This window comes from Scyliorhinus torazame, chromosome 18 (assembly GCF_047496885.1).
Source record: "Scyliorhinus torazame isolate Kashiwa2021f chromosome 18, sScyTor2.1, whole genome shotgun sequence".
Taxonomy (NCBI): domain Eukaryota; kingdom Metazoa; phylum Chordata; class Chondrichthyes; order Carcharhiniformes; family Scyliorhinidae; genus Scyliorhinus; species Scyliorhinus torazame.
The window spans coordinates 116,871,296-116,896,311 of NC_092724.1; the positions used below are offsets into that span (position 1 = coordinate 116,871,296).

A 25,016-nucleotide genomic window follows, 5' to 3' on the forward strand; every position below is an offset into this window, starting at 1 on the left:
CCCTCCCCCTCCCCCCCCCCGCTAGATCTCTTTCTAGCGTGATTGCTCCCCCCATATTACTTCCGTAAGTCAGCTGACTTCAACTGACCCCGGCTGCTCCTGCTCACTCCTCGACCCCCCCGTGCGGGGAACTCCCATCCGCCTTGCGCCTATCTTCCCGCCATATTCTTTCTGGCGCGGGAACATCCCTTTACCTGACCCGTCTCTTGTGGCGCAGCTCCCTTTCCCCTCCCCTTCCTCATTCTCCATCTATGTCCCGTCTTTCCCTCCACACCGGAGCCCACCTTTCCCAATGTCTCCCCCCTTCCCAATTTACTTCTCAATTAACTTCAACCATAACATTAACAATAACATTTCCTGCAGCATCAGTCCCTCAGTTCCGATCCAATTTCTCCTCTTTGATAAAGATCCATGCTTCCTCCGCCGTCTTGAAATAATGGTGTCTCTCCTGATACGTGACCCATAGTCTTGCCGGCTGCAGCATCCCGAACTTCACCTTTTTATGCAACACCTCCTTGGCTCGGTTAAAGCTCGCCCTCCTTCTCGCCACCTCCAATCCTGGTACACCCGTACCACTGCATTCACCCATCTGCTACTCCGCACCTTTTTAGCCCATCTCAGGACCTCTTCTCTATCCTTAAGGCGGTGAAATCGCACGATTATTGCCCTGGGTGGTTCTCCCGCTTTTGGTCTTCTCGCCGGGATCCGATGTGCCCACTCCACCTCCAAGGGGCCCGTAGGGGCCTCAGCACCCACCAGTGAGCTCAGCATCGTACTTGCATAAGCTCCACAGTCCACTCCTTCCACACCCTCAGGGAGACCCAGTATCCGAAGGTTCTTCCTTCGCGCTCCGTTTTCTAGGGCCTCGATCCTTTCAGTACACTTTTTATGAAGTGCCTCGTGCGTCTGTGTCTTAACCGCCAGGCCCAGGATCTCGTCCTCATTATCCGTCACCTTCTGCTCCACCACGCGGAGCTCTGTCTCCTGGGTCTTTTGTGTCTCCTTGAGCCCCTCAATTGCCTGTAGCATCGGGGTCAGCACCTCCCTCTTCAGCAGCTCCACGCACCTTCTCAAAAATTCATCCTGCTCGGGCCCCCATGTCGCCTGCGCTTTCTCCGCCGCCATCTTGTGCTTCTCCCTTTCTGTCTCTTTGGTCGACGATTCCTCGCGCTGCAGCCGCCACCGCCGGTTTTTTCCTCCTTCGTTAGGGGGGGACTCCCTTCTCACTCACCCCACACCGGGTTGCGTCGCCCAAAGATTTCCCGTTGGGGCTCTTAAAAGAGCCCGAAGGTCCGTCGGAGCTGGAGCCGCCGTAACGTGCGGCTAGCAAGGCATCACCGCAACCGGAAGTCCGGCAGTACCTTTTCTATCTACTGTTATGCCTGGCTGTAAATCTGGTTCGGTTTTCCCAACTCCCACTTCGATTTTTCAATAATGAAATTCAAAGTTGTGATTTCCTCCTGGTATCTTTGTGACACCTCGAAAATGTGTTTGTTTAGATCGCAAACAATTTGGTTCATTGAAGACTTTAATTTATAATGCATTTTCAAAGGTATATACTCAGCTTGAATTTTGTGTTTCAAATCTTCCAATTTAGCTTTGATACTAAACATTTTCCAACCTTATTTCATTTTCCTTTTGTAGGGTTTGTGTGTTTTGGACTTTATCAGATACCTTTCCTTCATTCACAGTTACTAGCTCTGCATTACCACCTGCAGTTGCAGTTTGGGTAATGTGACAGCGTGTTGGAATTTCTGGAAAGTTCTCTTTGACGCCCTCATGTGGTTTACTTGGATAGTGTCTTTTTCACTTTCATAGCTTTACTGGGGGTTTTCTATCCCTTTTTTTAAGCTCTGTGCAATCCTCAACTTGAAGATTAAAATATTTGTCGAAGGCTTTTAAAATATTATCAAAGCTGTTTGAGGATTCATCAATACCTTGTATTACGATTATGTTTCCGCAAATACACCAAACAAGTATAAAAACAAATAAACTTTTCCTGATTTCTGATTTGATCCTGATGTGCTCCTATAGTTTTGTTTCAATTTAGAGTACCCAATTATTATTTTTTAATTAAGGGACAATTTAACACGGCCAAGTCACCTACTCTACACATCTTTGGGTTGTGGGGGTGAAACCCACGCAGACACGGGCTGAATGTGCAAACTCCACACGGACAGTGACCTGGATCAAACCTGGGTCCTTGGCACAGTGAGGCAGCAGTGCTAACCACTGCACCACTGTGCCTCCCATGCTCCTGTAAACTAAAAGAATTCTTCACCATGACGCACAATTTGGGTCTTGTTTGGCCCTTGGATAAGGCCAGTTGTTCTGGATGAGTGGAATTCTGGCCCATGGTTACATTTCTAAAACTTTAGCCTCTGCTTTAAGGGCTTTCCGAATTTCAAGGTGGTGTCATCATTCACCTGAAGACAAAGACATTTCTAACTAGCTTTGGCAGGCTCCACTACAGTAGTGATCACGTTCAGCTTGAAAACATTTTAAACAATGGCTGCTTGGATGAACTATTTACAGACTTATCTGCTTCTGTGCTATGCTTTCGGGTCATTTTCCTGGCCTTTGCTAGTTTTTGAGGCTGATTATTTAGTTACAATTTTTCTGAATTTATTATTTAATTTATGTTGTTTCTTCGAAAAATGAACTCAGAAACCAAGTATTCGGGCACCCACTTGTTAATCTGGTTTAACCCACAGAGTTTTTAAACTAAATGTCTGTCCACTGAAGTATTTAGAAGTTTCTCAGGACTGTCTTTATCCTGGAATTTACAAGTTCTAGCACACACGGTTAGGTCACTGATCCTACACTCTGTGTTTGAAACTGGACTGCGAAAGAATATTCAATGGAGTCCTCTGCTGCAGTGAGGAATTTTAAATCTCTGCCTTCAGCTTCCAAGGCTTTCTATGATGATTTTTCGTCTGGATTTTTCCTTTGTGCCTCTCGTACTGGAGCTTCTTTTCAGGTCAGGCTGCATAGTTGAATTTTCCTCAGACTTAGTTTTCTGTGAGATTTTGGTTTTTCCACATTCCGTCATCCTATTGTATGTTGTTGGATACAATTTGGTAGGTCTGAAGAAGATTTAATGGTCAGACATATGTTAACTCGAAGTCATTATTAACACTTAGAACCATTTACAACCATCCAATAAAGGGTATGAGCCAGGAACTATCTCCATACTTGCTGGTACACACAGCCCTGGCCAGAACTCGACTGACCCTGAGTGTGGGTCATGTGCTTTCTTACATCAGTGTGTGGGAAGTACTGTACTCAGTCCAACATTAACCCTATATGCGCCAGACCCTTGACTTACTGGCTGGTAATCCAGAGTACATCAGAACAAATCCTCCCATGGCAGCTTAAGAATTAAAATTCATTGTAAAGAAAGATCTGTAAAGGAAAAAGCTGATAGTGATCATGAAGTAGTCAGGTTGTTATAAAGCCCGATTGGTCCTTACCCACTGTTGTATGTTCAGTAGGCCTCATGAATAGGTTCTGAGTCTTCAATGATTAGACATAAGCATTTATTAGAACATAGAACATAGAACATTACAGCGCAGTACAGGCCCTTCGGCCCTCGATGTTGCGCCGACCTGTGAAACCACTCTAAAGCCCATCTACACTATTCCCTTATCGTCCATATGTCTATCCAATGACCATTTGAATGCCCTTAGTGTTGGCAAGTCCACTACTGTTGCAGGCAGGGCAATCCACGCACTTACTACTCTCTGAGTAAAGAACCTACCTCTGACATCTGTCTAATATCTATCTCCCCTCAATTTAAAGCTATGTCCCCTCATGCTAGACATCACCATCCGAGGAAAAAGGCTCTCACTGTCCACCCAATCCAATCCTCTGATCATCTTGTATGACTCAATTAAGTCACCTCTTAACCTTCTTCTCTCTAACGAAAACAGCCTCAAGTCCCTCAGCCTTTCCTCATATGATCTTCCCTCCATACCAGGCAACACTCTGGTAAATCTCCTCTGCACCTTTTCCAATGCTTCCACATCCTTCCTATAATGCAGCGACCAGAATTGCACGTAATACTCCAAATGCGGCCGCACCAGAGTTTTGTACAGCTGCAACATGACCCCATGGCTCCGAAACTCAATCCCTCTACCAATAAAAGCTAACACACCATACGCCTTCTTAACAACCCTCTCAACCTGGGTGGCAACTTTCAGGGATCTATGTACATGGACACCGAGATCTCTCTGCTCATCCACACTGCCAAGAATCTTACCATTAGCCCAGTACTCTGTCTTCCTGTTATTCCTTCCAAAGTTAATCACCTCACACTTTCCTGCATTAAACTCCATTTACCACCTCTCAGCCCAGCGCTGCAGCTTATTTATGTCCCTCTGTAACTTGTAACATCCTTCCGCACTGTCCACAACTCCACCGACTTTAGTGTAATCTGCAAATTTACTCACCCATCCTTCTACGCCCTCCTCCAGGTCGTTTATAAAAATGACAAACAGCAATGGCCCCAAAACAGATCCTTGTGGTACACCACTAGTAACAGGACTCCAGTCTGAACACTTCCCATCAACCATCACCCTTTGGCTTCTTCCAGCTAGCCAATTTCTGATCCAAACTGCTAAATCTCCCTGAATCCCATGCCTCCGTATTCTCTGCAGTAGCCTACCGTGGGGAACCTTATCAAACACTTTACTGAAATCCATGTACACCACATCAACTGCTTTACTCTCATCCACCTGTTTGGTCACCTTCTCAAAGAACTCAATAAGGTTTATGAGGCACGACCTCCCCTTCACAAAACCGTGTTGACTATCTCTAATCAAATTATTCCTTTCCAGATGATTATACACCCTATCTCTTATAAACCTTTCCAACATTTTGCCCACAACAGAAGTAAGGCTCACTGGTCTATAGTTACCGGGGTTGTCTCTACTCCCCTTCTTGAACAAGGGGACAACATTTGCTATCCTCCAGTCTTCTGGCACTATTCCTGTAGACAAAGATGACTTAAAGATCAAAGCCAAAGGCTCAGCAATCTCCTCCCTAGCTTCCCAGAGCATCCTAGGATAAATCCCATCCGGCCCAGGAGATTTATCTATTTTCACACTTTCCAGAAATGCTAACACCTCCTCCTTATGAACCTCAAGCCTTTCTAGTCTAGTAGCCTGAATCTCAGTATTCTCCTCGACAACATTGTCTTTTTCCTGTGTGAATACTGACAAAAAATATTCATTTAGCACCTCTCCTATCTCCTCGGACTCCAAGCACAACTTCCCACTACTGTCCTTGACTGGCCCCATTCTTACCCTAGTCATTCTTTTATTCCTGACATATATATAGAAAGCTTTAGGGTTATCCTTGATCCTACCTGCCAAAGACTTCTCATGTCCCCTCCTGGCTCTTCTTAGCTCTCTCTTTAGGTCCATCCCAGCTAACTTGTAACTCTCGAGTGCCCTAACTGAACCTTCATGTCTCATCTTTACATAAGCCTCCTTCTTCCTCTTGACAAGTGTTTCGACTGCTTTAGTAAACCACGGTTCCCTTGCTCGACCACTTCCTCCCTGCCTGACAGGCCATACTTACCAAGGACACGCAATAGCTGTTCCTTGAACAAGCTTCACATTTCCATTGTGCCCATCCCCTGCAGTTTTCCTCTCCATCCGATGCATCCTAAGTCTTGCCTCATCGCATCATAATTGCCTTTCCCCCAGATATAACTCTTGCCCTGCGGTATATACCTAGCTCTTTCCATCACTAAAGTAAACGTAATCGAATTGTGGTCACTATCACCAAAGTGCTCACCTACCTCCAAATCTGACACCTGTCCTGGTTCATTACCCAGTACCAAATCCAATACGGCCTCGCCTCTCGTTGGCCTATCTACATACTGTGTCAGGAAACCCTCCTGCACACATTGGACAAAAACAGACCCATCTAAAGTACTCGAATTAGAGCGTTTCCAGTCAATATTTGGAAAGTTAAAATCCCCCATAACAACTACCCTGTTGCTTTCGCTCCTATCCAGAATCATCTTTTCAATCCTTTCCTCTACATCTCTGGAACTTTTCAGAGGCCTATAGAAAACCCCTAACAGGGTGACCTCTCCTTTCCTGTTTCTAACCTCAGCCCATACTACCTCAGTAGACGAGTCCTCATCAGAAGTCCTTTCTGCCACCGTAATACTGTCCTTGACTAACAATGCCACCCCTCCCCCTCTTTTACCACCTTCCCTGAGCTTACTGAAATATCTGAACCCCGGCACCTGCAACAACAATTCCTGTCCCTGCTCTATCCATGTCTCCGAAATGGCCACAACATCGAAGTCCCAGGTACCAACCCATGCCGCAAGTTCACCCATCTTATTCCGGATGCTCCTGGCATTGAAGAAGACACACTTTAAACCACCTTCCTGCCTGCCGGTACACTCCTGCAACTTTGAAACCTTACTCATGACCTCACTACTCTCAACCTCCTGTATGCTGGAGCTACAATTCAGGTTCCCAAGCCCCTTCTGAATTAGTTTAAACCCTCCCGAAGAGCATTAGCAAATTTCCCCCCCAGGATATTGGTACCCCTCTGGTCCAGGTGTAGACCATCCCGTTTGTAGAGGTACCACCGACCCCACAATTAAACCCACTTATCCAGAAATCTGAAACCCTCCCTCCTGCACCATCCCTGTAGCCATATGTTCAACTCCTCTCTCTCCCTATTCCTCGTCTCGCTATCACGTGGCACGGGTAACAACCCAGAGATAATAACTCTGTTTGTCCTAGATCTAAGTTTCCACCCTAGCTCCCTGAATTCCTGCCTTACATCCCTATCCCTTTTCCTACCTGTGTCGTTGGTACCTATGTGGACCATGACTTGGGGCTGCTCCCCCTCCCCCTTAAGGATCCTGAAGACACGATCCGAGACATCACGCACCCTGGCACCTGGGAGGCAACACACCAACAGCGAGTCTCTCTCGTTCCCACAGAATCTCCTATCTATCCCCCTAACTATGGAGTGTCCAATGACTAATGCTCTTCTCCTCGCCCCCCTTCCCATCTGAGCAACAGGGACAGACTCTGTGCCAGAGACCTGTACCCCATGGCTTACCCCTGGTAAGTCGTCGTCCCCAACAGTATCCAAAGCGGTATACTTGTTACTAAGGGGAACGACCACAGGGGATCCCTGTACTGACTGTTTCCTCCCAGCCCCTCTCACCGTCACCCATCTATCTTTATTCTTCGGAGTAACTACATCCCTGAAGCTTCTATCTATGACCATCTCTGCCTCCCGAATGATCCGAAGTGCTCCAGTTCCCTAACGTGGTTTCTGAGGAGCTGGAGATGGGTGCACTTCCCACAGATGAAATCAGCAGGAACACATATTGATATCACATAACGATGTACATATATACAAGGCACAGCTCAAGCTAAGCCCATGCTTGCTTCTACACAGGTCTCTGACCAGTGCACAACTGACCTTAGCCTCAGGGCATGTGGCTGTAGGCGATATTGTTTTTCAGTCCCACACCAAAATTATTAAATCACATACCCTTATACTACACCCTACCCAGTCTGACCTATGTATGAACTGTGGTTCCTTCTTGGTCCAACAAAACTGCAGAAGGCGGAAAGCAGCAACAAATAAAATGCTATCCTTGCTAGAAATATACACATCGCGAGAATTGCACAAGATTGAATGTTTTAAAGAAGTGGTGACATAAAGTAAAGAGTAGCAATCAGGTGGTGCCAAACTTGGACTTTAAAATCCTAAAAATGTTAAGAAGACAGTTTAAGAGATATTGAGCTCCATGGATTTGGGATGAGTCTTGACTTCTGCAGAATCAGATGTAGGGGAGAGGAACTGTGTAGAGGCGAATCACATTTGCAGGGGGGACATATTAGCCCGTTTGTAGGAACAAGAGAGGAAAGCTTGTGGAGAAAATGGAGATGTTGATAAAATAGGGAGACAACAAAAGTTGTACCGAACGGGAAGGAAGAGATTTGTAGATATTGGACTTTTGCAGTGATATACTGTGAGCTGTATCTCTTTTGAAAACAGATATTGAATTTAATGTGACTGGAAGTTATGGCAGCCCAGTGCACATCAACCACAATGCAAATTACAACTCAATGCCATCTCCGGATATCGATCACTCTGACCGTAAGCAGCATGACCAGGGCAGGCGACCACTCAGCGTTGCTACTGACAACATGATGCTGGAGTTCTATAAAAAGGATGGGTAGGTACTGGCATTGTCCTGTTTAATAAGAACTTTTTGAAAAGGAATTTTGCTTCACATAAAATAAACTGTTAATGGTGATTAAGAGAACTGGAGTGAAACGATATACATGCAAACGATATGCAAGTACACTTTATAAATAATAATCTGAATTGAGATTAATACAATTCTATTCCAGTTTTTGTCATGTTTAATTTTCATATATTGGAAAATAATTACTAGTTGTAGGGATAAAATGTTCTTTTATCTGCGGTCTCAGCATAATGGTCAGCAGAAATGTTTTTATATTTTATGTCCTAATATTAATGTAGCATTAACACGTCAGCCTGTGCTAAAAGTATCAGTATCCCAAAGTTCCGACATTGATAGAGGGTCAACAGTGCAAGTTTCACTGTGTCAGGTACCTGCAATACTATGAGTGTCTGTATTTCATATCAGTTAAAATGTGTGTGTGTGTGTTCAGTAGTGCGTTTTGTGGGCAAATGAATGAGAGGGGTTTGAAATGCATGTGATATCAGTACTGGGCTTACTGGATGCCTGGTAATTGTACACAAGAAATCGTTTTTACCCCTCTCGTGAGCAGGAGGCATGATAGCCCATGTTTTGTTGCTCACAGATTGTCAGAGCATTTAGCAGACGAAGGCTCGACCTCACAATGGAGCTACACTGGCATCATCCATTGGTCAGTTATATAGAATTATACCCACCTAGCCAACCCCATCTACTGTATAACCGTTAATGAATAAAGACCTGTCCTCTGGGTTATTTTGCATTTTATGAACCCCTCATTGTGCTTCTTTGGTCCACGATTTTCTATGGTGCTGCACCTACAGGGCAAAGGATATAACCCTCCATCAGAACGCCTCCCGGGTTTTGGTACATTTAAAAGGCAGTTTGCTGATGCAGTGGAAAAAATGTATTTATGAGATAAATGTCTGGTACGGGGTGGGAGGGGGGGGGGGGGTGGTGAGTGAACCTGGCAGTGAATGGAACTGAACAAGTTCATGATAAATTAGTTCATGGGTCTACAAAAGGGGGGATGCAAACCATCCAGTTTGTAAATGTAAAATTTTCCATATAACGCTGCATCTGTTCAGTTTTGTTCACATGGGGTCAGCTCAGAAATTATACGAAAGTTAAATATTGGCACATGAACTGTTTTGTCAGCAGCAGACATATGCAGCAATATGGTTGTCTGTGGCCTAGGTTAAAAATGGTTCCCCAGTTGGCTGTGCGGGTCATCCTAGTGAGTCACTCAGCTAAACAACCCAGGTTGGCCAGGTGCAATTCCTGATCTGTGCTGGGCTAGCTGGGACAACAACAGGAGTGCTGCGACAGATCCCAGTGCTCCTGGCAAGTTAGGGAAATCAGCCAAGGTTCCTACCCCTGCACAGACCCCTGCTGCAAATGGGTGCGTGTGTGGCCAGATACTGTTGCCTTAATTGGACTTGGTTATGACGCGAACCCCTTTTGAATAGCCTACGAAGGCTCACATCTGAGTAAAGACCACTTGGGCAAAGTGCTAGAGGTTGTGTGGTCCCTCTGCAACCATTTCCTACAAGAGCAGTACTATCCGCAGAGGAGGGAAGTGAAGAGGCAAATTGATGAAAGAGAATGGTGTGCTCTTGGTTTATTGTCATTTTATTTCCTCAACTTATTACGTGTTAAGTGTTTACCGGATACGTTTTCAGCATTTTATTACTTTTGCTCCATACATACAGTAAGGCTGCTGTGTGCTCATGTGGATATTTTTGTGTGGCTTCCAATTGTGTTGTGATGTGAATTGTCCAGGCATTTTATACTAGCTTCACCTTAACATTCTGTATCCTTTTTTCACCTTTTGCCCATTTAGGAATGTGGTTGTGTTGCTTCCTCATTCTTGCTGTCCCTTTTTTTGTTTCCATTCCTGTTAACTGAATACTTTTAGCTGTAAATTCATGTCAGTTGAGTACTCTATGCCCAGACTCCACATTTTACCATGTTCACAGCCAAAATTACATGAGATCACGTTCTGCATCTTGTCCAACATGGCTACTGCGGTAAGCAATTTTTTGACTTTCCACCAAAATACAGCACGTTAAAATTATCAGCGTAAGATAAGCTTTTAGTCATTTGTAAATCTTTTCATTCCAGTTAATTGTTTGCCAGTCTATGTGTAATTTACAATCCACACGCTACCTTGTAACATTTTAACCTAATGCTGAATTTCTGTTATATATTTGCCTATATCCATGGGGTCGGGGAAGGGGGGGGGGCGGTATGTGAAGTTTATTAAATGTATCTAAAGAAAAGTTACTTTCTTGACTAAATGTGTCTTTAGTACTCCAATTAACTATTTAACTTTATTTTTAATACTTCAGATGTTTTTGAATTTGCCAGTGTTGTTCGTTTCTTATTTTCTAATGTTTATGTGGAAACAGCGAGGGTAATGAAATATTTAACTGACAATATTTTGTGCCGAATAATTATAACTTAAAGTCACCACGTCGTCTCCGTTCCTTCAAGCCCCACTCCAGGACTTTTGTACATAGTCTAGGCTGACAGTTCAGTGCAGTTCTGAGGGAGCCTTGTAATGCTGCTGATCTGCAGCCCGGCCTCATGGCACTGCTAGAACAACAGGAAATGTTCTGAGTATCCTGGCCAACATTCCTTCCTTCAACTGCCATCAGAAGTAGATTTGCTGCTGCTTATGGAATCTTGCTACACACATAATTCTCTACATCGTCACAATGACAGCACTTCTAAAGTAATTCAGCAAGGTGTCCGGAGCACTTGATAAATGTGGCACATAAATGCAACTCATTTCTCTTTTGCCGTGTCCCCTTTTAAAGGTGCTTTCCAGATCCCTTCCACGCCACTTTTCAACAAGAATGTGGAGAAGCCAGCCCGCCTCCAGATTTGTGCCACCCTGTTCTTTGCCCAGGCTGTATCATGCCTATGGCATTCCCTGCCAGTGAACCAGACTGCCCCAGCATTACATCACCTCGTTGGCTGTAGTTGCTGCACAGCATGCCAATGTACATTTTCCCTGATTAATTTACCAGTCATCAGGAACCAGTAATGGAAGTTTACAGTACGGCAAGTTGACTGCCAAAATATGTGTCCTCTGACCCTCCCCACTTGGTTAAAGTTTTGCAGCCACTTCCATGTGAACTTCTGTTAAAAGTTCCTGCTAAATCAATATTTTCTTTGTCAAACTCACTTGTTTTATTTAACAGGAATCTGCTACCTTTGCAATAACTGCTCTTTGATTCATTTAATCCTTTATGTTATGTTCTAAATAGTATTGTTCTGTTTCTGCTATCGCAGCCTTAGGAAAATCCAAAGGTACTGTATTCAATACATCTGCGTGACTGGCTGTTGATAATAAGATGAAAGAGGGACAGTCACTGATAGGAAGGATAGCACAATTTATAAACAGGAAACAGATAGATAGTTTTTTGAAGAATAAAGGGATTAAGGGTTATGGTGTTCGGGCCGGAAAGTGGAGCTGAGTCCACAAAAGATCAGCCATGATCTCATTGAATGGCGGAGCAGGCTCGAGGGGCCAGATGGCCTACTCCTGCTCCTAGTTCTTATGAAACATAGAAACACATAGAAATTGCCATAATTCACGCCTGAAAATGTGTACCTTTCCGGTTCCTGATTTTGTGCGTGAATGTATTTTAAGAATTGAAATAGTATTGAAAAGCATGGAGTAAAATTGTAAATATTCTAAAGATGGCAGTGCATGTACGCTGGACTGGGAATTAAGCAGTCGGAAGATGGTTTGTCCAAAGATTTCATAATTCTGGACACTGTGTTGATTGAAAACCCGCAATGATTATCTCTTACATTTCCCAGTGAGAATATTTGATGTGTAAAGTTGTTCAAGATTGTTCGGTGCATCACCGAGTTGGCAAATTCAGACTGGTGTTATGCATTATTATGACTGGTGTTATGCACAACCCAGCTCCTGACAAGAGGAACAATGTGTGCTATAAATGTAGTTGGAGCTGAAATAAAGGCACGCATTAAATTACGCGCCGAGAATAACTTGGATTGTATGTTGGTTTTATAGAAGTAATTTTCTCACTCCGAGTAGCAAGAGGCACTTGCTTCCATAACATATCCGAAAATCGCAGCTGTGATTCTCCCACCTCCATGGACAATGGAAAAGGTTCTTGGAACTAGCAGCAAGATTGAGATTGAATTCTTTGACTGATTTGCAGACACTCTGGGGACGGTGTCATGAAGCATGTAAGATCTGTTTAGAATGCAACAGTGGAGGTGGGGGTAGGCAAGGGGAAAGTTTTCTCATAGTACCTGCACTAGCTCTGTGAAAGTGCCAACTCCCCCGCTCTATTCCATATCCATGAGAATCTGCCCAATAGGTTATTCAGATATTATCCCTGCTCTGCCTTTAACAAGCTCTGATTATTTATGAGCTCCATGAGATGTATGCTGAAGTAAATATTTCAGTCTAATTGGGGAGGCAGAGGTGACCCATCCCATTTTGAAATCAGCCATTAAGCGCTGACCATAAAGATTGATACTGCAGTATATTCTCAATCCAAATTAAAATAATACAGTTGCCCCTTGGTCACTCCATGAAAAAAGTAAAACAGATTATATCGGTTTATAGCTCACAGTTTTTCATTTGTATTCTTCTCTCGCCTTCCAGTGTGTTGTTTATTTCCTCTCCCCCTTCCAAATTAAGATCATTTAAAATGAGTTACATATGGAGGTTGAATTTCTGCTTTGGGCACAGTCAGGAAATTGCAATAAAAAGGTGTTTGAAATTGTTCTGGGGAGCTGACAGTTAAAGATTTTGGGAGCATTCAGTTTACACACTCACAGACATAAAGACCAGGAATGTTCACGCAGATGAAGAGGTTCTTCCTCTGTGGAAATGGCAGCAGAGGCGCAGGTCTGGAAATCACCGGAAACGGAAATAATAACTTCCAGGACATTTTTCCCCAAGTTAGCTTTGTGGAGCCAGGAATTATCCTGACTCTACACCACCGACCTGGGAGCAGAAATTCAGGCCAAATTGTTCAATGTATCGAGCAGCTTAACAGAACTTAATTTTCTTCTCTCTATATTAAATTATTCCTTGATGTCTTTGAGAGTGGTAAACTGGTGCAGTTTTATCAATATAGTTGGAAATGGGTTGAGACAGATTGTTAATTAGAAATAGGTTGAAGGGTTATGAAGAACGGGCAGGAAAGTGGGGTTGAGGCCGAGAGGAGTCAAGATCGTATTGAATGGAGGAGCAGGCTCGGGGGCCTGAATTGCCTACTTCTGCTCCTCGTTCTTACGTTGTTTTCATCAAAAATATCATTTTTAATGAGACATAATTTCCTGACTCCCCAGCATAAGGTTTAGGGGATACTCCAATGATGCGCTGGGAATATCTCTCGGAGATTCCCATGCAGGGGTTAACCCGGCAGTTGTCCAAAAGTTCTAACTTCCTCTGGACTGGGCTGGCAACCATCCAACAGAAGCAATTTAAATTGCTAACTTCGGATGGTTCTACCAGTTTAACCCCGCTAGTTACTCTGAAAGAATTAGAAGGAAAAAAATCACTTCTAACTTGAGAGTAGCTATTTTAAACAGACTGAGCCCTGCGCTGGACACCCCCCGATGACCCACATACTACTTCCCAACCTCCTCCTGCTGGCCCGAACCCTGACCCAACCGGGCACGATATCCCCCCCCCCCCCCCCCCCCCCCCGCCCAATGCAAACAAACTCCCCATGTGTGGACTCAAACCAAACCCTACCCCACAATGTCCAGACCTGACCCAACCCGGTACACCCCCTGACCTGGTTCCCTGACACCCATAACCCCTCTGTACCCAACCTGACACTTCCCCCTCATGCCCAGACCTGACCTCCTGGACCTGACACCTGCACGCCCGCACCCCCCACCCACCCCCCTCCCGACCTGACCCAACCCGAAGATCTGGAGGAGCCCTTCGATGGCTTCTCACTTCCCATCCCTTTCCCCATTCAGCGAAATCTACCAGGTTGAACACTTGGCATGGGCCACTCCTGTCACTGGTTAAATCCCAGCAACAGGCTGAATTGCTTAAGTGGCCGCTAACTGGATAAGTTGTAAGGACTGTACAAATGATATGTATAACAAAATCTGATGCCATCATGAAATCATTAGGCATTATTAGACCAAAGAGTTATTTTGCTAAAAGCATGCCAGTATATATTCTACATCTGTGTCAAAAAACCTTACGAAATGTTCCATTAAACCCTTCATCATAATAATCACATTTACCTCCTGTAACGTGTAACATGATGGCCGGTATTTTCCAGCCCCAACTCAGGCAGACACTCGCGGGTGGGACAGGAAGATTTGGAGAGCCAGTGACTTTTAATGACCCTTCAAATTTTCCCATCCTACCCGCGATCATGCTCTCCTGTGTCAGGGCTGGAAGCTTTTGTTTTCACACACAATGGAGAAGATGAAACAGAGGGCAAATTGATGGGCTGGATTCAGCGTGAGAACGGTGGCGTTTTATGCTAGAGAAAATGGCGTAAAATAGCCACCGATCCTCCATTTGGCTGGGGGCTAGCATCAAGGCAGCGTAGAGCACGCAGCTTTTGCTGCAGCGGCCGCACATGCAACATGGCGCAGGCTGCTCGCGGACCTGGCCTGTGAAATAGTGCCCCCCCCCCCTTTGGCCGGCTCACGCGCCCTGCCCGCAGGTCGCCCCTCCCCCGACTGTGGCGGCGCTGGACTGAGTCCGCAGCCGCCACGCCGAGTTTCCGACGGATGAGACATCACACGACCGACACCGGGAACTCGGCCGGTCGGCGGAGGAGCATCGGGGAGTGGGCCTCATCGCGAAAGCGGCGCCACCCCCGATTTGGTCGTGAACGGGGATTCTTCGGCCAATTGCTGAACTTGATTACAGTGTCGGCGACCGGAGAATTCCGCCCCTGATGGTTTGCGTAGCCAACCAATAGCAGGAGTTAACGCATTGTTTACATTTTTTAAAATTAGAATTCTTAAAGCCACTGTTGACAGCGAAGTCTGTAAGTTTATAATTTCACATGACAGTACTTTAGTACTGATGATGGCAATGCCTGTCACCTCTCCCATTCCAGAATCTTGTATACCTCAGTGTGTGGTTCACGGTACATCTAAATGTAGAACCAAGTTACTTTATGTTCTCCAAATGTACGTAGGTGCAGCTGGGGCCTTCACCCAGATTATCCTTATACAGAACCATACACAAAAAAATATTGAATACAAACCTGACATATTCCATTGATCATTACTGAGCTCTAGTCTTCAAAAAACTATAAAGTAAAAGCTATAAACCTAAATCATAGTTCACATTTGCACTTTATTACAAGTTTTCTGCCTCCTTTTGTTCGCGGGAAATGGTGATTTATGCCGTGTCCAGAGCCACACTTTTCATCATTGTGACACAGGATGCTTGATCAGAGAAATGCTGCATGAATTTAATCATTCCCCCACACACCCAGTGGATCATCGCATTGAACTATTTTGGGAGCAGTGTCTAATCAGTGAGGAACAAAGGCAGATTGAACTCTAATTAAATTTCAAACATTTAATGGCTCCATCATTACCAACTTTGAACAGAGAGGTTTGGAATTAGCCCGTCTTGTAATCCGTTCCTCAGATCAGCCTCTCATTGTGAGAGCAGTGTAAGGTCATAGACCATAGTGGATTTCCTCGTTCTCTTAGAACAAGGAGTCTGCCCTGTACAAAATTCAGACCACTACTAAGGATTAAGAGTAACATCATCACCACCACTTGGAAGTTTCCCTCCGAGTCATTCACCATCCTGCCTTGGAAATACATTGCCGTTCCTCACTGTCACTGGGTCAAAATCCTGGAACTCCCTAACAGCACTGTGGGTGCCCCTATACCACACGGACTGCAGCAGATCAGGAAGGCAGCTCACCACCACCTTCTCAAGGCAATTAGGGATGGGCAACAAATGCTTGCCTAGCCAGTGAAGCCCACATCCGGAAAAATGAATTTAATTTTTTTTTAAATTTTCTCTTGCAGTAGAATATGCGGCTTCCATTAGCCTAATCAAGAGAGTTAGCTTGAAAGAGTTATTAGGCTGAATTTTAACTTGGCAGTTAAGACACCACAAACTGAAAGCCCCCAGAAACCCACTGAATTCCACATTTAACATTTGTTGGTGCACAGCAAGCCTCTGTGGGACTGGTGGGTCTGATATGTTAAAAAAAACATTTGCATGGAGTTTCAGCCTGAATTGTGTCTCTAACTTTGAGCATATGGGCTTCCCAGACTTCCTGGAACTTGTATAAGGCAAGAGGACAGTGGGATTGACAGGATGTAGACATCAGTGCGAATAACTGAAACATTATAATACTTGCACTCAAGACAAACTCCTGCGATCTCTCTCCAATTGTCCCAGAGCCTCGAGGAAGGCTGGCAGATTTCAGAACCTCACACTTTATCTGTTGCTGTTCTGGAATAGTCCTCTTTGCCGTCGACCCCTAAGGTTCAGTATCCAGATCCAGCCGAGCAGAACATGGAAGGTCCTCCAATAGGGATTCTCCACAGCTGTCCCTAAATCTCCCACCTACCCTGACTCACTTTTGTGACAACACAACCCCCTGTCTCAGCAAACCCACTGTGCCTTTCTGAGTGGTGGAAGATGTACATGAGCTGTATGATGGTGCATCCTTGGAGTAAGTAGCCTCCGCTGAACAGTCTTCGTCCTCCTCTGGTACATCTCTGATGGGTGATTGCAGGACATGCGGAAGATGAAAACATGAATGAGAACTGCAAGGTTAGAGAGGTCAAAGTCGCCATTGTGCAGATGATCATGTTAAGGTGCTTTCTGACAAGTCAATATGAGTGAGTGTTTTATTCTGCATGACTGTATTATATTTAATTCTGTCACTAAGTAGATGAGACGCCGCCACTTCTCCATCTCCAATAGTCAGGCATTTTGGGACCCAGCATACCTCTAGCACCATCTCCTCCAGAGGTGTCAATTTAGCAATGACTGGAGGCTCGCCTTCAGTTCTCTGCCTCCTTATTCACCCATGCTTGTATTTCCTGCAAAGAGATCAAGAAGAAAGGCATGGATTTGAGAAGTTAGATGTTTTAGGAGGATGGACGGACAGCCCTTGGTGAAGGATCGCTGTGGGGGATGGGTATGATGTTGCAACATGATGCGGGTGAATGTTAATGGTCAGCCGGGGATGTGCGGAAGCACCTTGAGAGAGAAACGGACTCACCTGTGAGGTTTGTTGGTCTGAGGAGAAGGCCGGCCAAGGCAGAGTCAGGGATTCTATACTTGAGTATGCCTTGCCACTGACCTTATATGGTTATTAAACCTCTTGTAGCACTATCCAAGTGCAAGACACCGCACTCCTGCTGCTGACCACCTCAGGAATCTCCAGCCACTTCTGCTTGTTCTCTGCAGTAGATTTCATTCTCCTCTCCCCAGAGAATAGAATCTCCCTCTGGTCTCTTACAGCCTTAAGAATGATGTTCACAGACATGTCTGAAATGTGCATGACTGCCTTTCCATGTTGACACTCTACCGAACAAGTTGTGGCCTTTTTTTTGCCAGATTAACAATGCTCCCCGATGCACGATCAATTGCACAAAGACTAAAGTCAGATGCATGGCCTCCTGCTGCAGCTGGCGAAATGGCAGGGCACTGGAGGTCATGCATATTTATACAGTTCTCCGTGGGCGGAGCCAGCCGGCAGGAGCTACCGGCGAACTTGTAGTGCAGGTCCTACCTTACATCTCCTATTACAGTGGTTCACCACATTCACCCCGTTAAAAATGAGTCCAGCGGGGGTGACGTGAAACTATATACAATTAGTGCAATTATGTACAGTGGTAGGGAAAGAAAAGTCCATGTTGACGGTCCAGAGTCCGTCAAAGGTTCAGCAGCTTCGTTGGGAGCGGCGTAACGGTGGTGGCGAAGTCGGTGCTGGCGGTGGTGGCGGTGCTGATGCTGGCCAGTCATCGGGGAACTCTGGGAGCATGCAGAAGTCCTCTTCGTCCTCTTGTGCGGAAAAGGGAGGGGGGGGGTGGTCTGGTGGGGTCAATATTGGCTGCGCGGTGGGAGGTGGGGGGGGGAGTCGCATTGGTGGGGGTGTGTGTTAGGGTGGAACCTGACAGTACCAGGTCCCTGAGTGAGACAGTATCTTGGCGGCCGTCGGGGAACTCAACGGAGGCATATTGAGGGTTGACGTGGAGCAGGTGAACGCTGTCCACCAAGGGGTCCGCCTTGTGGAGTCGGACGTGCCTACGGAGAAGGACCGGTCCTGGAGCAGCGAGCCAAGTCGGGAGCGACACCCCGGATGTGGACTTCCTGGGGAAGGTAAAAACACGTTCATGGGTTGTGTTTTTAGTGGCGGTGCACAATAGTGACCGGATGGCGTGCAGCGCGACAGGGAGGACCTCCTGCCAACGAGAGGCTGGGAGGTTCCTGGACCGTAAAGCCAGCTGGACGGCCCTCCAAACCATCCCATTCTCCCATTCTACTTGCCCGTTTCCCCAGGGGTTGTAGCTGGTCGTCCTGCTGGAGGCAATACCCCTGCTGAGCAGGAACTGACGCAGCTCATCGCTCATGAATGAGGATCCCCTGTCACTGTGGATGTAGGCGGGGAAACCGAACAGAGTGAAGATGGTGCTGAGGGCCTTGATGACGGTGGCAGACGTCATATCAGGGCATGGGATGGCGAAGGGGAATCTGGAGTAGTCATCGACCACACTGAGAATGTACGTGTTATGGTCGGCGGAGGGGAAGGGCCCTTTGAAATCCACGCTGAGGCATTCAAAGGGGTGGGAAGCCTTCACCAGGCGCGCACGGTCCAGCCAGTAGAAGTGCAGCTTGCACACCACACAGACCTGACAGTCCCTGGTGACTGTCCTTACTTCCTCGACGGAGTAGGGCAGATTGCAAGCTTTGACCAGATGGTACAATCGAGTGACCCCCGGGTGACAAAGGCTGTCGTGTAGGGCCTGGAGTTGGTCCACTTGTGCGCTGGCACATGTACCTCGGGAGAGGGCGTCTGGGGGCTCGTTGAGTTTACCGGAGCGATACAAGATCTCGTAATTATAGGTGGAGAGCTCGATTCTCCACCGCAAGATTTTATCATTTTTGATCTTGCCCCGCTGTGTGTTATTGAACATGAAGGCTACCGACCGTTGGTCCGTAAGGAGAGTGAATCTCTTACCGGCCAGGTAATACCTCCAATGCCGCACAGCTTCAACGATAGCTTGGGCCTCCTTTTCGACGGATGAGTGTCGAATTTCCGAGGCATGAAGGGTGCGGGAAAAGAATGCCACGGGTATGCCTGCCTGGTTTAGAGTGGCGTCAAGGGTGACATCTGAAGCGTCGCTTTCTATTTGGAAAGGCAGTGACTCGTCCACTGCGCGCACCCCGGCCATGGCGATGTCTGCTCTGATGCGGGCGAAAGCATGTTGTGCCTCGACCGCAAGTGGGAATTGGGTGGACTGAATGAGTGAGCGGGCCTTGTCCGCATAGTTTGGGACCCACTGAGCGTAGTCGGAAAAGAACCCCAGGCAGCGTTTGAGGAACTTGGGGCAGTGGGGGAGGGGAAGTTCCATGAGGGGGCGCATGCGGTCAGGGTCGGGCCCGAGAAGTCCGTTTTGGACTATATAGCCGAGAATGGCTAACCGGGTCGTGCTGAACACACACTTCTCTTTGTTGTAGGTCAGGTTGAGAAGAGTGGCAGTGCGGGAGAATTTATCGAGGTTGGCATCGTGGTCCTGCTGGTCATGGCCGCAGATAGTGACATTATCTAAGTACGGAAAAGTGGTCCGCAAACCGTACTGGTCGACCATTCGGTCCATCTCTCTTTGGAAGACCGAGACCCCATTTGTGACACCAAAAGGGACCCTAAGGAAGTGGTAGAGGCTACCGTCCGCCTCAAAGGCAGTGTATGGCCGGTCCGACTTCCGGATGGGGAGCTGGTGGTAGGCGGATTTCAGGTCAATTGTTGAGAAAACCCGGTACTGCGCAATCTGATTGACCATATCAGATATGCGTGGGAGGGGGTACGCGTTGAGCTGCGTATACCGATTGATGGTCTGGCTGTAGTCCACGACCATCCTGTGTTTCTCCCCAGTTTTAACCACTGCCACTTGGGCTCTCTAGGGGCTGTTGCGGGCCTCGAGAATACCCTCCTGAAGCAGCCGCTGGACTACGGACCTGTTGAAGGTCTTGTCCTGGGTGCTGTACCGTCTGCTCCTAGTGGCAACGGGCTTGCAATCCGCAGTTGGATTGGCAAAAAGGGAGGGGGGATCGACCTTGAGGGTCGCGAGGCCGCAAACGGTAATGGGGGGTAAGGGCCCGCCGAATTTGAGGGTGAGGCTCTGGAGGTTGCACTAGAAGTCAAGGCCCAACAGGAGTGCAGCGCAGAGATTAGGAAGGACATAGAGGCGGAAGTGAGGGTAGACGCCCTGGACCGTGAGCGTGACAGTACAAAAGCCTCGGATCGGGACGGAGTGGGATCCGGAGGCTAGGGAGATACTTTGATTGGCAGGGTGGAGGAGCAGCGCCTTACCGTATCTGGGTGAAAGAAGCTTTCGGTGCTCCCACAGTCCTGCAGGCACGAGGTCGAGTGGCCTTTGATTTTAACCGTCGTCGACGCGGTGGCCAGGTTGTGCTGGCGAGATTGGTCCAGCGTCATCGAAGCGAGCTGCGGGTAGTCATCGGGTGCTTCAGGTGGCGAGCATGTGCGGTTCCGATGTCGGGATGTCCGGAGACCCTGTGGGGGACAAGATGGTGGCACCCATGGTGCGCACATTGCGGGGTCGGGACAAGATGGTGGCGCCCATGGGGCGCACATGGCCGAAGGGGGACAAGATGGCGGCGCCCATTGGTTGCACATGGACCCGGGAGGAGAAGATGGTGGCTCCCATTGTGCGTCCGGCATGGGGGAGGGGGCGATAGCGGGCGCGATCGCAGCGACTGCGTGGGCCTGGCACACAGCAGCGAAGTGGCCCTTTTTACTGCAGGCTTTACAAACTGCAGTGCGGGCTGAGCAGTTTTGGTGGGGGTGCTTCTGCTGACCGCAGAAGTACCAGCGGGGACCCCCGGGGTGCGCGGATCGGCGTGCGGCGCAGGCGTATTGGGAAGGCAGGGCCCCGGCTGAGGAGGTTGTCAGCGGGGTCCAGGAGGGGTAGGAAGGAGTAGAAGGGTAGGCAGCGCGGCGTGAGTGGTACGATTGTATGTTATGGGATGCGATCGTCATGGAGAGCGCCACAGTTTCCGTCTCCGCCAGTTCGAGCGTGGCCCCTTCCAGTAATCGTTCTCGGATGCGGTCCGACGCAATCCCCATCACGAAGGCATCGTGCATGAGGAGATTCGCGTGTTCGGCGGCCGTAACGGCCTGACAGTCACAGCCCCGGATGAGTGGAATTAGGGCCCGCCAGATGTCTTTGATGGACTCACCAGGTAGTTGCGAGCGGGTGGCAAGTACATGCCTGGCGAAGAGTGTGTTCGCCTTCTGCGCATCGTGTTCCTTAAGGAGTTCCATTGCTTTTGTGTAATTTGTGGCGTCTTAGATCAACGAGAACACGCTGGAGCTCAGTCTGGAGTACAGGACGTTTATCTTCTGAGCCTCCGTTGGCTCGGGGTCCACAGCCTTGATGTAGGCCTCAAAACATGCTAGCCAGTGAGTAAAGTCTTTTCTGGCGTTGGGTGAGTGCGGATCCAGCTGCAAGCGATCGGGCTTAATTCTGATATCCATTCTGTGGAAAATCTGACTGTAATAAATTGATGCACGATCAATTGCAGAAAGACTAAAGTTGGGTACAACTGTGGCTTTATTACAGTCAGATGCGTGGCCTCCTGCTGCAGCTGGTGAAATGGCAGGGCACTGGAGGTCATGCATATTTATACAGTTCTCCGTGGGCGGAGCCAGTCGGCAGGAGCTACCGGCGAACCTGTAGTGCAGGTCCTACCTTACATCTCCTATTACAGTGGTTCACCACACTCCCATTGTGAACCTCACAGGGTCCCTTTAAATAGTGAGGCCATCACTCCCACCCCCTCTAATTGGTTGGGAAACTAGGAAAAGCCAGGCTTCAGTTCAGAAGCCATGCCGCTCAAACGTCCAAATTCCCGAAATTATGCCAGGCTGCGTGCAGATCAATGTTAAAATCCAGTCCAGTGTAGCTAAATTAATTTCATCATAGAATCATGATCCCATGAATGTTTCAGTGTCCAACACATTAACTTATCAAAGAAACTGCTTCCTTTTATCACATTGTGGGCATTCAGTACTTGAAGAAAATCTTTCAATGAACAATGTATTGAAAATAGCCATAATTCTTTAACAGACCCATTTTAAAAATTGCAGCAACTGACACTTATTTCATAGAGAACACTGTTTAGCTATGAGCTCTGGTTATGGTCAGTACTGGTTAGCTCTGGGTTCTGGTCAGCACTGGTGAGCTATGGGCTCTAGTTATGGTCTGTACTGGTTAGTTATGGGTTATAGTTATGGCCAGTACTGGTTAGCTCTGGGCTCTGGTTATGGTCAGTACTGGTTAGCTCTGGATTCTGGTTATGGTCAGTACTGATTAGTTGTGGGCTCTAGTTATAGTCAGTACTGGTTAACTCTGGGCTCTGATTATGGTCAGCATGTTTTGGTAATGAACTCTGGTTATGGTCAGTACTTGTTAACTCTGGACTCTTGTTATGGTCAGCACTGTTTCCTATGAGCTTTAGTTATGGTCAGTACTGGTTAGTTCTAGGCTCTCATTATGGTTAGCACTGTTTAGCTATGAGCACTGGTTCTGGTCAGTACTGGTTAACTCCGGACTCCTATTATGGTCAGCACTGTTTAGCTATGGGCTCTGGTTATGGTTATCATTGGTTAGCTATGGGCTCAGGTTATGGTCAGCACTGGTTAGCTATGAGCTTATCAGGATATGACTATTTTCAGGTCTACAATCCTCTTGAACATTGATGGACTTTGTAAGCAGAATGGGGGGATATAAACAGTGTACCCATATTTGAGGTTAAATGGCCCAATAGTGCCCTCTAAACACCTGAGTTAGTATATAAGGGACTCAAGGTTAATAACTGCTGAATCAGGCCTGTCTAATATTCAGGCTGTGTTAGTAAATATGGTCACAGTCAAGAATATACCGTTGCAATGTGTAATCAGAATTACTAACTTTAGTATTGCAACTTTAGTTGTTTGATGGGATCTTATATTTAATCACGTCTTATTCTGAACTCTGAATGCCAGAGTGACATCTCCTTAAACATTGGCTTAAACATTGGTTTCTTTAAATAATAGTAAGTAAACTCTCTGGGATAAAGACTTAGAAATTATCACACGCTGCTCTAGAGGTATTAATGTGGTTGAATGAGCACTGAGAGCTACTTTATAATTTAGTCTTTCATAGTACTTTTTAATTCACTTGTACTGAAATTGCACTGGATCTAAATTCTAGCTCAACACAGACCGCTAGACAACAAATTTAAAATGGAACAGGCAGCATCACTGAAACTGTGAGATACTGTCATATCTGCAACTGCCAAAAAATGGTTTGTTCTATTGAAGTGGATGCTATTTCCTGCGCATATGTGTGTGTGTAGGCATGTGTATCAGCATACATGTGTGTTCGCTTATGTAAGGGTATGTGTGTGTATGAATGTGTGTAAGATATGTGTATAAATAGGTATGTCAAGCATCTGTTTTGATTTTGTTCATCACACATCAGATACCCCAGATGCAAAATCATTCCTTTAAAGCAAAGATAAAGTAAGGCATCATTTAAAGATAAAAACATTTTGCATATTACACAGTCATTGAACAGTCAGTAAATTATGTTCCAATTGGCACAAACGGAAATGAATGAATAATTGATCCACAACACAGAAACTTCTCAACGATAGACAATACCTGGCAGTCAGAATGTCTCTAGCCTTTAATTGACTTTACTATCCATGTTTGAAGTAAAAGACAGGTTCTCTGGTCCCTTCGCCGCGTGTTTCTCGGCAGCATGCCATTCACTTGCAGCGGGATTCTCTCCACCATTTGTCAATGGGATTTCCCATTGATGCCACCCCACGACTCCGGGAAACCCACAGGCAGGGGCGTGCTGTCAGCGGGGAAAGAGAATCCCGACGGCCAGAGAATTCCGGCCAGAATATTTTTTTAAGAATAGAGCGTCAGCTTAATCTGTAATTGAACTGAGAATCTGCTCAAGAATCTGCTCAAACAATCAGTGAATTCAGAAATGCAGAACAGCCCGACAGGGACAAGCATTTAAATTTTAGCAACAGATCATGTGTAAAATGATACTCCTGACCTTCGGGGAAAAAAAGAGCTCTTCTATTTCTCTCTGCACAGAATTTTGGAGAGATCTATTATAATTGCACATATATCTTTTGTATAATAATTTTATAAATTCAAGAAATTGCTTTTCAGAACAGGTAAACCATATTATCTCAAGCTTTTGCTTTTCTGGTGTTGTCATTATTGTTACAATTCCAGTTTGTCATACTAATGTGCAGGCACCAGCCCTACATTCACAGAATATGAAATGATGGCCACAAAGCTTTAACACTAGTTTAAATTGATGCAGCAGTGGTTGTTATTTAGCAAAAAAACCTACAGGCCATGTTCAATAGTCATGAACAACTTTGAACCCAGCATTCACAGATTATAATCTCTACAAAATCTTTTAGTCCAACTTATTTATTATGGGAAAGCTAGATTACCATATTGTAACTCAGGAGTACAACGATTGTTAAATCTGACCT

General features: G+C 46.4%; 1 protein-coding gene across 11 annotated transcripts in view; it reads left to right on the forward strand.

Moving 5' to 3' along the window:
* The window catches only part of arhgap44a (Rho GTPase activating protein 44a), a 486,303-nt gene that overhangs the window by 426,122 nt on the left and 35,165 nt on the right, over positions 1-25,016 (forward strand). For 10 of the 11 annotated variants that reach the window (XM_072483177.1, XM_072483178.1, XM_072483181.1 and 7 more), the window contains one exon: positions 8,050-8,230. In XM_072483177.1, the coding sequence (XP_072339278.1) occupies positions 8,050-8,230 (181 nt within the window). Of the gene's footprint in view, positions 1-8,049; positions 8,231-11,539; positions 11,558-25,016 lie in introns of all 11 variants that reach the window. The other variant, XM_072483182.1, reaches the window with a different exon arrangement.